The sequence below is a fragment of the Pieris napi genome, chromosome 24 (genome assembly GCF_905475465.1).
Source record: "Pieris napi chromosome 24, ilPieNapi1.2, whole genome shotgun sequence".
NCBI lineage: Eukaryota > Metazoa > Arthropoda > Insecta > Lepidoptera > Pieridae > Pieris > Pieris napi.
The window spans coordinates 904,826-919,211 of NC_062257.1; the positions used below are offsets into that span (position 1 = coordinate 904,826).

Below are 14,386 nucleotides of genomic sequence, written 5' to 3' on the forward strand. Positions count from 1 at the left end.
GGCATTTCAAATAACCCGCTAAATTTCAATTATTAGTTTGAAATGGCAACATTGCTTCTCCGCCAATCACCATTGAGAAAACCGACGTCCATATTCGTTCCTATTACTTTACGGACATTCAGCAAACATCTTAAAAATTGACTTTTTTAGTTATTTTAAGTGTTTCTTGGACAATTTAGACTTTGTGCAGTGACCTGATGTGATATTAATAGTGATTTATTGTAATTAAAGACTCGTAATAAAAAGTTTTAACACTAAAATCGCGGCCAATGTCAGCAGGCGTGTCAGATCAGGTATTTCGTATTAATGCTTATTTTTTTTCTCTATATAATTCGTCTTAATGGTCTAGCTTTGTATTTTTTAATAAAAATATTCTTTGTTTCATGTTCTTGGTGAACAGCGGATGAAAGGGCAAGGGAATCAAGGTAAAGATGCTATTATGACGTTGCAGGTGTTTAAAGAGTGCCTTGTAGCACCGGGCGGCTTGCATCCGGTATATTTTGTGAATGTACATTTACTGTTTGTCATTCATATCACCTGATTTGTATAGTAAACTTTTTATCGTGATTTTCAAAAAAATTGTATACAGCTTTAGTGAAGGTATATGCATCAGGTGCAACCATTTTCGTAAATTAAGCTATACTAAAAATAAAAATTGATAATACACGTTGTTCACGTTAAACTGCAGTACTGTTGATTGGAGTTTTTGTTGTTTTAATGAAGATGAATGATCTTTAATTATATGTAACATTCATTATTAATTATTATGTAATAAGATTATTATCCTACAATATGATATAAAGGAACAGTTAGATAGTAATTTTTAGACTACTTAGATTCAATATCTGACTGTAAGTTTTATGGGAAAAGAAAGACTAGCTCAGTCAACACCTCAGTTGGTAATGGGCATGCATGCATGTTATGGTATAATAGATTAAGAAACCTTAAAATTTATCTTCAATTATTATAGAATTGTCACCTGTTTTTTCATCTGCTGCAATTTGTCATCACACAATTTTTATGTCACCTGTTCACAGTATCAAATGCACCTAAAGAGCATCAGTTAGAACGGGGAGGTGAAGAGTTGTCAGAGGTGTCATGGCGTCATCAGCAGCAAGCATCATATGCACCACCCATCTCGTCAGCAACAGATCCGTACAGCGCAGCAGGTAGGTACATATTTTTCATATTCATATATTGTATCCAACACAAAGTAAAATACTTGTATGATTAATTAGTTAAAACAAATTTCAAACAGAAGTCAATTTTAATTTCCACAGTCTAATAATAATTAAGATTAATTTGTTATTAAAATTGCATGTTATCCAATTCATTATTTCAGTTACTAATCATCTTTAGTTGTGTATACATATGTAATAAAAAAAATATTAAGTTTAATTTGTCTTTCTAATCAGCCCAGGCTCATATAAGCATACATGGTATGCATATGTATTTAAAATATGTTTATCCTAATAATGGAGCATAATAATAAATATACTAACATAGTTTTTTTTCCTATATTGGCAGCTAAGGATTCAAAATTAGTTAGTTTTAATGTGATAAAAAAAGTCTATTATAATTATTACAAAAAACATTCTACTATGGAACAGGAAAAAAGATACAAATAATATTTTAAAAAGGTTTAGAACAACAAAAAGTGTGGTCCACAGTCTTTCTGGATGTAGGCCAGGCATTTGACACATATGAGTACTTGTGTATAAATTACCTTGACATTGCTCAAATATCTTGCGTCATATTTGATATTTGCTGAAGTTGTACGGCTGTTTCAAACTGAAGCTCAGTTAGCTTAGCTAATTATGATGCTGGAGATCCATGTTCAAACGCGAGAAGAGTTGAATCTTCATTACAGTAAATTGTAATGGCTACTTAGAAGGTTTTACACACTCAGTGCAAAATAAATTATTACTCTAAAAACAAGGTCTGATGTGGGTTTGTAGCAGTAAGAGCTACATTATATAAGTGCTCAGGGGAATAGTCAACGGTCCCTGATATGTTCGTAAAGACAACCTCCATCATACCTTGAGTGACAGGATGTCGCCAGTACAATTACAAAGATTACTGGAGGTTACGAATGAAAGCTCCAGAAAACCATTTGAATTAATGAATAAGTTTTAGTGCGTGGTATTGTTAAGACATGACATAGTGGTAATTGAAAAAAATTAAAAGCTAGAAGAGTGTGTTCCCCCGTAATAGAGACTGTAACTTTCTTATGTTAAAAATCCTTATTAGTAAATTAGAATAGATTTAAGTTATTAGTCTTTAAGTTAAGGCTGCATTGTCCAATGATGTCTCAGTGAAGAGACCATTTATAAAAAATATTATGAGACCTGGGTTGTTTGAGTTTGCTAATACGGACACATATTTTACAATAATCTTAAGTAATATCAGATACAATAATATAGTAGTATAATGCTATAGTCTTAATCATTAATATCTAAAGCCATACATTGTTGTTTCAGGTTATTACGGTACAACAGCACTTCCTTATCAAGCCTTCGGAGTTGGGGATGGAACATGGTCTACCAATGGCACAGACCCAATGACTTTTCTAGGAGGATACAATCCTCACGATTCATATGGAGTGGACGGTAGCTAGTATTTATTCCAGTTGGCAGAGTTTAAAATATCACCTAGCTTATAAACTTCTATGCCAAATTTGAATAGATTACTAAAGTAGGTTTAAGCTACCATTGAAAATAATTGAAAAAATGTTCCATCCATCAAAACCAACATTATATTACAATCATAATTGATAGATTATTTATGCATTACGTAAACATTTCAGGTGTGTTCGGACCGTCGACAACCCCATTTTCCACCGCCGCATTTGGTCAACCGGCATCAACATTCAACTATTTCCCAGGAAACGGTGATTATTCCACTTGGGGTCAGCTGGGTCGAGCTAAACAGTATGACGATTACTACAGAGCTGACGGGCTGTACGTGCCGGACGGTATCAAAGCAGTGGAGACCGGCGTTCAGGCGCTGTCCCTCGGGGAGCACAAGCATGACAAAGATCGCGCCGAGCTCAAGGATATATCGGGCGGATCGCAACCCAAAAAGATGACATGGGCCTCCATCGCCAGCCAACCGGCCAAGCCGGCGCCGTTATCCCAGACTGGCGGTTTGAAGAAAAAAGGGCCGGGCATGCCCCCACCGCCGATAGTGCCCGGGAAGCACAATATGGACATTAGCACTTGGGACGCAGGGAAGAGCGCACCTGTAGCGTCTGCCCCCCCGCCCCCGGTGCTGCAACCCCCTTCCGTGCCTGCCCCTCTGCCGATGCCTCAGCCGGTTCCGCCGCCGGCCCCCATGCGATGCCCTCCTCAGCATCAGCCTCCCCCGGCTTGGACCCACGCCCCTCGCGCCCCCATTCCTCCCCAGCCTCGGCCTCCGCTTCCCGCTCCCCCTCCGCCGTCCCTTCCCCCTCAAGTCTCCGCTCCGACCGTGCCCCACCCGGTACTCGACGAACTCCGCGTTAAAAATGATTACAACCCTAAAGACTTCGATCTCACCGCCCCTCTAACCCGATTCTTCGTCATCAAATCGTACTCCGAGGATGACATCCACCGCAGCATCAAATACGAGATCTGGTGCAGCACGGAACACGGCAACAAGCGTCTCGACTCGGCTTTCCGCGATCGCGAGCGGGAGGGCGGCTGTGTGTATCTCTTTTTCTCGGTGAACGGCAGTGGACACTTTTGCGGGATGGCCCGTATGGTCAGTGCGGTAGACTACAACTCAAACTCTAGCGTGTGGTCTCAGGACAAGTGGAAAGGACAGTTTCGTGTTAGGTGGATTTACGTTAAGGACGTTCCGAACGGGCAGCTGCGTCATATCAAACTGGAGAACAACGAGAACAAGCCGGTGACCAACTCTCGCGATACCCAGGAGGTGCCCCACGCGAAGGGACTGCAAGTGTTGCGTATAATGCATAGCTACTCCCACTCTACGTCGATTTTCGACGATTTCATCCACTACGAGCGTCGTCAGGAGGAGGAGGACTCGCGTAAGGTGCCGGCTCCGGTTCAGGAGAACCATCGCGAGGAGCATGACGGCCGTGGGTATCGCAATTACCGTGATTACCGTGATAGGGATGGCCGTGACGGTCGCGATCATAGGGATGGGCGGGACGGTCGCGATGCCCGTGACGGTCGTGACGGTCGTGATCATCGTGATCATCGTGATCGCGACCCCAGGGACAACCGCGATGTGAGGGATGTCAACCGTGACTATAAAGACGATAGGGACGGCCGTGACAATAGGGATCATGGCTATCGTGACCGTGACAATTACCGGCCACATAAGGTAGGTTTTTATTTATCTACTATTATCTCTTCCTTAACATGGAAGACACTTTATTAATAGATATTATATATCTACTTCAATTTTGTGGGACTACATTACATTGGATGCCTTGACTGAAACATGTTTAGTTATAAGAATTTGATATTAACTATGAATGTTTGTCTGTTGTATGCTTTATGTAAACCATATATGTATGTATATATACTTACATATATAGATATAGATATAGGCATATTAATATTATTCTATTTCTATATTACTTTATATGCAATAGTAAAATGTAATTGTAAGTTGTAAATAAGTTGTTAGTTCCTGAAAACTAAAATATTTCTATAATTATTCATAGTATTCTTGACCAAGACATGCTAAAATTGTAATTAGAGAGAATATATCTATATATATAAAAATGAAACCCGTTTTCCGTTGTCACGACATAACATGAAAACGGCTTGACCGATTTGTCAGATTTTTTTATAATATTCCTTGAAGTACGAGGATGGTTCTTACGGAGAGAAAAATTACAAATATTGAGTGAAAAAGTCTAAAAACAACACTTTTCTATATTCCCATACAAAATATTTGTAATAATATTTAAAGGCAATTTGAACTTTAATACCTTATCATAAAGTTCAAGTGTTAGTGGAGGGGTTCCGGGAAGGTAAATTTTTATTTTTTGACATAATGTATTTGTTGTATTATCAACTTTCTTTTTTTTATCTTACTACCTAGACCGGTGTCCCGAATAGCAGAATAAGTATTAAAAAAAATAAAGAATCGACTGTTAGGCGGTACAAAGTTCGCCAGGCCTGCTAGTATATGTATATATATGTTATCTTATATCATATAATGTACTCTAAAAAGAGTTTTTTAATATCATAAATATACTTTAATTATATTCAAATGTTGCAGGATCGCGATGGTTCTCGCGGGCGTGGAAGACCTCGTAACTAGATGAGGTCCGGGACTAGCTTCTCTCCATAGAAAACAAGTTATCATTGGTACCGCAGCAGATGTATGCATATACATGAGGCACCTTACAGTTGAACTACATGTGATGAACAATTTAATAGTATATGTTGAACAGTGATTCATTTAAAAACATTCATCAAATTTAATGTGTTAATCAACTGAACATTGACTAGTGAACAGGACATTTGATAATCGTGTGATGATTGTGGACTTTTCAAAATCGTGGACTGATACAAAACGGTAATTTTATAAGGAAATCTGTGAGAGGAGTTTGATCCTTTGTGAAATTGTATGTATAAACATCAGTGCACTGTGGGTCTCATTATTCTGTTTATAGCGATGGCTATAAATTTTATATAAATGGAATTTTATATACGGTTTTTAAAGTAAATTCTCTCGTAATCGATCGATTGGTTCACACAAAACATGTACAGAATTTTGTTTTATGTGTACATATAATGTGTATTAATAACATATAATTTAAGTGAAACAACAGTGTGACGAGAGATTTAAAGTTTTATTTTTAACGCGCCCACCTTATTTTTAAAGTGCCTTTTCATTTATGAATAAAATCAATTGGATTTGTTTTAGCTGATAATTGTCACATTTTCTCAATATTTTAATACCTTTTGTAAATGTATGAAATTTATTTTTCATATTTATATTGTAGGAAATGGTTTTGTTTTATGCAAACAGCATTTTATCTCCATACGGTGTTCATTTAAGAATCTGTGTGACACAATTATTATGAAATTAAATCACTGATAATGAATTAAAGCCTGTCATAGACATTGTTAAAAATTATTATTTTTTTCACCTATTTGACATTTTATTAGTGCATACTCCTTCCTTATGAGCCTTTTAATAGAAGTAATATTCCTGGCTGGTAATATTAAATCAATTATTGTCTGTATTATTACATACATGCGTTTGTCTCACTGATAATTTCAACAAGCAAGAACAAATTTCATCCAGTAATCGAAAAGAGGATTCCGCACTTAGGTACAACGACGGGGTCGCAACTAGCAAGTAACTTGAAGGGTAGTGTGTGTTAAATACAGATATCTGATATACTTCAATAGCCTAGACATATTTTCAGTAAATATGTGAAACAGATCCTAATCGAATTCAGTTTATAAATAGGTAATAATTTATATCATAGCAGATGACAAAGTAAAATAGTAATTTACATCAGCGACATCTATTGGAAAGAATAAGTAGTACTCTATCTTAATAATTCTTAATTTGGATGTCGCTAAAGTTAAGTCGTCGTATACATATATATAATTACGATTTAGGAGTCATACATAATCAAAGATAAGGTAAAATAATTAACGTTACAAATGGTTGATACATGTTTTGAAACAATGTGATGCCTATAGTATAATTTAGTCTATGGTAAACACTACTTATTAGTAGTTACTATTTATTATGATAATATTTATGAATCCAATTTTAAGTTCATAAAGATTCTTCAGAGCCGAAAGATTATCAATAATAATTTATAAAAAGTAAATTATTTATTTATATCAAAACTTCACAGTTCTGGTAAGGTTGTGCTTATGTTTTGTACGTCATCTGTCAGTTGTCAGCTATCAAGAGTAAACTTTGAAGTCTCGGAAGGCTCGGTACTCAGTTAAGTGCGAATTGTGTTGTTTACCTCGCACATTTTGCTTTCACTAGCAAATGTTTACATTTATAATTGCTCCTTAGCACTATTGATTTAGTGAACATGGCTGAAGACTTAAAAAGGACTAAGCTTTGTGTAAGAGAGCTGCAAAACGTATTGTGTGCCATTCAGAGCCTTTCGACTTCCTCGGCGACCAGTGTTCTACTAGTACTCGCATTTTAGTTTCGGTCATCGAAGTGTTACAACGTCTCCGTTATTATCAAAACAATGTTATCGACTTCGTATCAAACATTGATATATGAAATGCGATAATGTAATTAGTTTTGTGCGGTAATAAAACGAACTTAGTGTGTGTGGACCAGTTTTAGATATATTTGTAAAAATGAGACATGCAATCGACCGAAATGCAAAAAAGTGTATCAGTGCAAGTAGATAGTGATTTCGCGCTTTTTCTACCCGGTGGTGTGTACGAAATTAAAAAAATGGAACCAAGATCGAAATTACGGAAAGTGATTCTATTTTGCTTATTGCTCTCCTTGTTTGGGATGGTGGCATTTGGATACTTCTGCCCAGATCAGGTTAGTTCATTCAAAATTAATTTTAATTAGCAAATCGCAATGCTGTTTTTAGTGAGTAATTGTCATTTTTTAAAATGGGTTGACAATTTTTTATTTTGTTAAATTTGAGTTATAAAATTAATTTGCTTAAATTATTTGAATCATAAGATTTCATGTTAGTTATTATGCATATATTTATTGGATAACATATTTTTCCTTATAATATTTTTAAAATTATGCACTCAGAAAATGTCTTAAGAGACGAATTTTATATGTAAAGCATTATTTATAATTTATTGAAATAGATTGACTTGTTTTGCAACTCTACTAAATGAAATTATTACTAACTCTATAAGTTGTCAAAATTTATATTTTAAATCCATTGTAGAATATGATAACAACTGAAGATTGACTACATAGGTACACGTTAAGTGTTTTAAACACTTTTGATATTGTATAACTTCATAAATTGTTTACTTACTAAGCACCATATTATTTACTTTTTATTTATAAATAAAATTCAATACCTATGTTATCTACATAGTAAAGGTCATATTTAAAAAATATAATTTTTTACTTGCCCATATCTATATATCACTTTATGATAACAATAATAAAAATTAATTATTTATATTATAGACAACAGAGTACTTTTACTACTGGTAGCATATCCTACTTGTATTGCTATGTTTTAAGCTATGTGAAGAGCTCTGGAGTTACTGGTGGTAAATATCCTCTTCTTATAAAAACAAATAACTTTACTGAGAATATAGGATATGTTTTTGAAAATTACTAAACACTATTTTATAAGTTAAAAGGAAGTGATGTATGTGGGTGTAAAGATGCAATGTAATATATGTAAATCATAGGATAAACTGTTCAAATAGTAATCTTATTTTATGACTTAATAAAATAAGTTTATTACATGATTCATAAGAAAGTTCATACTTCAATTTTATTGTTTTGAAATAAAAATATATATTATATTTTCAAAGTTATTATTAAAATCATAGTTGTTATTAAAATCCAACTGCGCTATACTTCTAGTTATAGCACATTCGTAATGCATAGCTATTTCTTTTGTCAAAAGTGCATTTAACGGTCTACTGCTATGTTAATGATTTAATAACGTACTAACACATTTAAAATCATTCTAAAAATAAATTTGAATAGAGAATGTGTTTCCCGAGTTGGTAGGAAAACCGGTTCATTGTATTTACAATCTAGGTCCATGAATGAGATGTCTCTTAACAAGCCACAGTAACAGTGACTCCGCTAATTAAAAGGGGTGGCATACAAATGGTATACATTTGTCTTGCTCGACAAATGATTAGCAAAGGTTTCTTTTGACATTGCTAATTTAATGATGTCTTTGACACTAATTTCTGTCACAGTATTTTTGTCTATGGCATCATAATCTTGCATTTCTATCTGTGGGTAAAGCTTCTTTACTTTTTCATGTGATAAGTCTCTTATTTGTTAACTTGGTTATCTGCAGATGAGGTCTTGGGTTAGAATCCCAAGTAACGAAAAACTCAACTCAACTGCGATGTTTTTTAATAGGAATGGATCAGCCGTTTCTCCGATGAGGACATGCATCTGTCCGTGGGTAAGATTCAGAACAAGTCAGGTACAAAACTTTTATCAGACATAGTGTGAGATTCAGAAACGGGACTTGACCCCCGTATGTCAAAATCCAACACACTTAAGGAAAGAAAAATCGCAATTGTGTTAATTTTTTATTACGATGCTCCGGATTTTGGATTAAAGGGTACACACTTATGTACCTACAATAATATCTCCAGAGACTATAGATTATTCCCATTCTTGGTGTGACTTCTGACTAACACGCTGAAATCGCTTGTTAGCGATAAGGAGGCCTCAATATTCACGTGTTTCTTTAAGTCAAACAATATTGTAAAAAACGACTGGAACTTCGTTAGTAGCTTATATAAAAGTTTAAAGGTTACCTAACCGAAAGTAACCTGATGAAAATGTTGAATGCGTTCCGGCCACGTTTCGTTCCGGCTGCAGCAGCTTGCTGTGTGCTCTGGTAGTCAAGTCAAGCTCCAATACCCGGCTTGTTTAGCAGCTAAATAATTTTTCCAACTCGCCGGAAAGCGTTATAAAGTTTAAACAGGTTCATATTTGCAAACATTTATTTTTGTGTTTGCATATAACTTAAGCTCTAAATTAGATGTTAGTTACGAGATTTCACTAGTTATATTAGCGTATGTGGAACCAGACGCCCTAGTATTTCTGAACCAATTCGATTTAGCTTCATTCCATAAGATACAGGTATCACTTATTTCACATCATTAAATTTGAATCGGTAGACATCCCTACTCATCGGCAAAGAAGACAGAGGCTGTAGGCCGAGAGAAAAAGCCGGCGTAAAAAACTCTCGGTACTCTTTTAAAATATCAAATCATACAAAATGACTATGGCAAACATAGATAGAAGAAACCAAAAGAAGGGAGATTAGGTCTGCTCTTTATTTGTATTAAATTAGAAAACTCATAACTTTTCAATGTAATATGTAAAATGTTTGTTTAATGTTTTGACTTTTAGTTCCTAAAGTAAATTAATGTTGCTTCAACAAGTCCCAAGTGAACATACAAATGTGACATAGTTTAGAACCAATTCAAACAAATGTTGGAATTAATATTTGAGTTTGATGTTCTAGGGTTTCATGTGCTAAATTTCATAAATTACAACTAGATAATGGCTTCAGATATCATTGATAATTTTTCTAAATAGAAATATTAAAGTATTACGTAAGCACTATATGGAGGGATCTTTGATTTTCTTATTTGGTGATTACGTAACAGTAATTATGTATTTACTTTTTTACACATATTACCCACACATTGTCTATCCTTGAAACCGAAATGCATTTTCGAGGATTCCTACAAAAAGTTAATACGTTTATGGACTATTGTTTTTGAGAAGCTTCACTTCTGACAAGTGTACTTTGTACGCACGCACTTTTAGGTGTGGAAAATTATTCATAAGTTTTTGGGGGTAAGGCAAGCAGGTTTCCTCACGATGTTTCCTACATCGAGCGAATGTTAAATGCGCACATAGAAAATACATGGGTGCTCAGCCGGGGATCGAAGACCTCAGGAATGAGAGTCGCACGCTGAACCCACTAGGCCAACACTGCACGTTACATTACATCTACTGTATGTTCATTGCACGTGTCGATGTCTATATAGGGTGTGATGGGGCTGCTATTGTGTACGGCATATTAATGGACAGGATAACACCTGGGCTTATAGCTCAGGTATACGATAGGTACGGATACGGTAACTCACTCGCGAGCCAGAGCATTGAGAGTGTCCATGGGCGGCTGTATAACATCAGATGAGCCTCCTGCCCGTTTGCCCCCTGGTCTATTAAAAAAAAACTGAGCGTTATTTAAGGCAGTTGTGAAACAATGTGAAACCAGCTGCCTGGTGATGTATTTCCGAACCAATTCGACGTAGAGTTTTTTAAGAATAAATGTACCAATTCTCTAATGGCAACACACTTGCGAGCCCTCAGACACACAGACTACGTTTTATTATTTAATTGTCGTGAGGGTGGGTGTAATGCTATGTAGAGTGTATCATTGTATGGAAGTTAAGCTAAACCAACCAAAGCTTAGATTTAGGAGGTTTGTCGTTAAATCGATTGATGTTACTCGGCCAAACCACCTAAGCATTCCCTTTCGTATCCTTGTCTTCTCCTGTTTTAACCCACACTGTTAAAGGACTGGCTTATGAACACATAACGCAGGGTTGGAGATGCTTCTGTGATCTAATATGTAGTTACACATTTCACTCACTCACTCACTCACATGCACCCACACACTCATTCATGCATGGTATGTTGAAAACAGTTGGAAAAACCAAAACAATAAGAAAAATACATCTTTTTAATTAAATTATATATTTTTATGGCATAGGTATACTATAATGTTTGTTATGGAAGAGCTGGGAACAACAGGTATTTTTTTACACGCTTTATATTAACCTGTATGTATGTATATTGTATGTATGTATGTATGTATAATGTATATTGTATGTATGTATGTATGTATGTAACCGACTCCTTCGGACACGATTTTGACCCACTTTTAACGGACAGATTTAATTGAAACTTTGCGCACCTGTCAAAGATCGATGACAATGCAATAATCCGAAAAAAAAAATGAAAATAAATAAATCATAGTTTAAAAAAACTTAAAAAGACGTTTTAAAGCACATCAAACTAAAAAGAAAAAAATAATTCCTAATTTAGGCTGAAAATGGTAATGAACAAAAAATACTGGTATTATTGTGAAAAAGCGTGGGGCGCTCTGTGCCATATTTTTCGTCTATCGAGCAACCCACGCTTTTTCACTTTACTTAAAAGGGTTCCCTAATCTCTTACACATTATAATGAATTGTTATCAAATAAACTTTTATTTTTTATTTTTTACTGTTAAAATAAAGATACCTGCTATATGAGATCTAAGATACTAAACTAAACTGCACGCCGATGGTTTAAATGTCATGTCATAGTATAAATATACACACTGAAAGTGGTCGGCCTTTATAGATGTGAGCTTCAATGACAAAAGCAAATTGTCTAGAATACTTTTATTATCTATTATCCTATTTCAATAATATTTTAGGATTTCAAGCAGCAAGCTCCAAACGCAGTTATCGACATGTAAAGGCTTGAGATTCGCCACATCTGTCCACCACCAAATCGTTACAATTGGAAAACAAATATGAGAAATTAATTAGGAAAATACAAATATACAGCTGTATACTGCATACTTAACCTACATAGTCTAATATCTTAATATATATAAATTACGTGTCACGTTGTTTGTCCGCTATGGACTCCTAAACTACCGAACCGATATCAATCAAATTTGCACACCGTGTGTATTTTGATCTAACTTAAAAGATAGAATAGCTTACATCTCAATTTATACCAGCAATATTATTTTATTGCAAAATATTTGTTTTTAATTTCATAGTCGCAATTCTAGCAGATGGCGCTGTGTTGAATGTACCAACGTTTCACATAAGCTACAATTTAATGGCATTACCACCAAAAAAGCATGGTGGTCCCCATGACTGGTGTTCTCCTACCGTTTCCCTTGAATAGTTTGCTACTATGTAATATAACAAAAATCCTAGCCACAGCAACGCTTGGCCGGTCTGCTAGTATATAATATAAAATTCTCGTGTCACAATCCCATACACCTCCGAAACGGCTCGACCGATTCTTATGAAATTTTTTGTGCATATTCAGTAAGTCTAAGAATCGGCTGCTATGTATATTTCAAACCCCTAAATGTTAAGGGTGGTCCCACCCCAAATTTTTATTTTTTAGACAAAACTTTTTTTTATTTTATTATACATACTTAATTGACACTCCTCTACGATCAACACCTATTTATTTTATTTGTTAATTCAAATCTTATGACTTGTACTCTGAGGTTTATAGAGAAAAATTCACAGAAAAACCAAAAAAGTTTTGATTCCAGAAAACCGAACAGTCTCTGGGGTAGCATAGCAAAATGTTCCATGTTAGTATGTACTAAAAAGGTAGGCTCAATAAAATTAAGGAGAAACGAAGTTCGCGGGGGCAGCTAGTAGTTATAATAATAATTAAATATGGAAAAAATAAAACAAATTTAAACGTTTGGTCCCTGTGGCAGTAGTAGTACACTTAATGATGGCTTTTCCTTGCAGTATTGCGAATACTTATACGTTGAAAGCACCAGCTCGGAGTCACCGGTACTATCTGCTTAAATCTTTAATTAGCTGTGCACTTGAACCCACGAGAATGTAAGTGCGTGGCTCCTATTTCACCATGCCTCCTGCTGATAGAGGACAAATCTTTGTTTTTAATTTATTTTATTATTATTAATTACTTACGATGTCACGTGGAACATGGGGTAATGGTTGCAGCTCCTTGCAAACGTTGTGTAAAACAAAAACTTGGCGATTAAAAAGAGTGGCGGAGAGTTTATTGCCAGTTCCTCTCTTCCGTTCTACGCCCTTGATTTGAGAACTGGCAGTAAATTAGAAGCATTTAATAAATGTTTCTTTTTTGCCATTCATGTACATTGTGTTACCTTTATGAGTAAATGATTTTTTATATTTTTTATATATATATATATGTCACCGTAAAATTGTAAAAACCGGTAGATTGTAATCTATCTCGCGAGATTGTAAACTGTCGAAAGATTGTGAACCTCAACGAACTGCTTACAAATTAACGTATTATTATTCGGTAGTTATATGAAATTGTTGGGAAGTAAAATTAATCTGTAATTGACCAAAGAAGTTTGAATGATAACTAAGTTAGTGTAGTACAATCTACCGAATAATAATACGTTAAATTGTAAGCAGTACGCTGAGGTTCACAATCTTTCGACAGTTTACAATCTCGCGAGATAGATTACAATCTAACGGTTTTTACAATTTTACGTTAACATATATATCATCAAAATATACAAGATATCGATAAATATCAACTTCCGAATGACTACATGAAATTGGTTTTTTTGTTAGGAAAAAGTTTGTTAGAAATTAAAAAAAACTTTTTAATGTGAGTGAGAAAATACATAATAAAATAATTATAAACCTTAATAAATCCCATTTGTACAAACACTATTTCAGAGCTTGGTTTGTGCATGTACTGTTAAATAATATCATTAATTACACCTTTAGATTTACGCTCGCGTGTTTAACTGTATTTAAGTGAAATTAACTTTAAACTAGCCCTAATAAATAATAATGCCAAGGGTTTACAACGTACATTTCTAAAAAAGTAACAAATTTCAATTTTATAAATTAAATATAACAATGAAAAGCACTAGATTTCAAAAATTGAATGTGAAGAGAATAACTGG

General features: G+C 34.8%; 2 protein-coding genes across 6 annotated transcripts in view; both read left to right on the top strand.

The window, feature by feature from the left end:
• Positions 1–59: 59 nt before the first annotated feature.
• On the top strand, positions 60–6,102 carry LOC125061750 (YTH domain-containing family protein 3). 5 transcript variants are annotated; one of them, XM_047667335.1, is made up of 6 exons: positions 61–293; positions 401–425; positions 1,038–1,169; positions 2,481–2,489; positions 2,807–4,329; positions 5,239–6,102. In XM_047667335.1, exons 1-6 carry the CDS (start codon positions 270–272, stop codon positions 5,278–5,280), a joined length of 1,755 nt encoding a protein of 584 aa, XP_047523291.1. In that variant the 5' UTR covers positions 61–269; the 3' UTR covers positions 5,281–6,102. The 5 variants fall into 5 exon arrangements, with proteins under 5 accessions (XP_047523292.1, XP_047523293.1, XP_047523291.1 ...); XM_047667334.1 differs by having other exon boundaries at positions 62–293; positions 2,481–2,609; XM_047667333.1 differs by having other exon boundaries at positions 63–293; positions 2,481–2,612.
• Positions 6,103–6,834: 732 nt separating this feature from the next.
• Positions 6,835–14,386, top strand: part of LOC125061744 (heparan-sulfate 6-O-sulfotransferase 2) — a 121,275-nt gene continuing 113,723 nt past the window's right edge. The window contains exon 1 of the mRNA XM_047667327.1: positions 6,835–7,506. Coding sequence (XP_047523283.1) covers positions 7,318–7,506 — 189 coding nt within the window. The 5' untranslated portion in view covers positions 6,835–7,317. The remainder of the gene's footprint in view (positions 7,507–14,386) is intronic.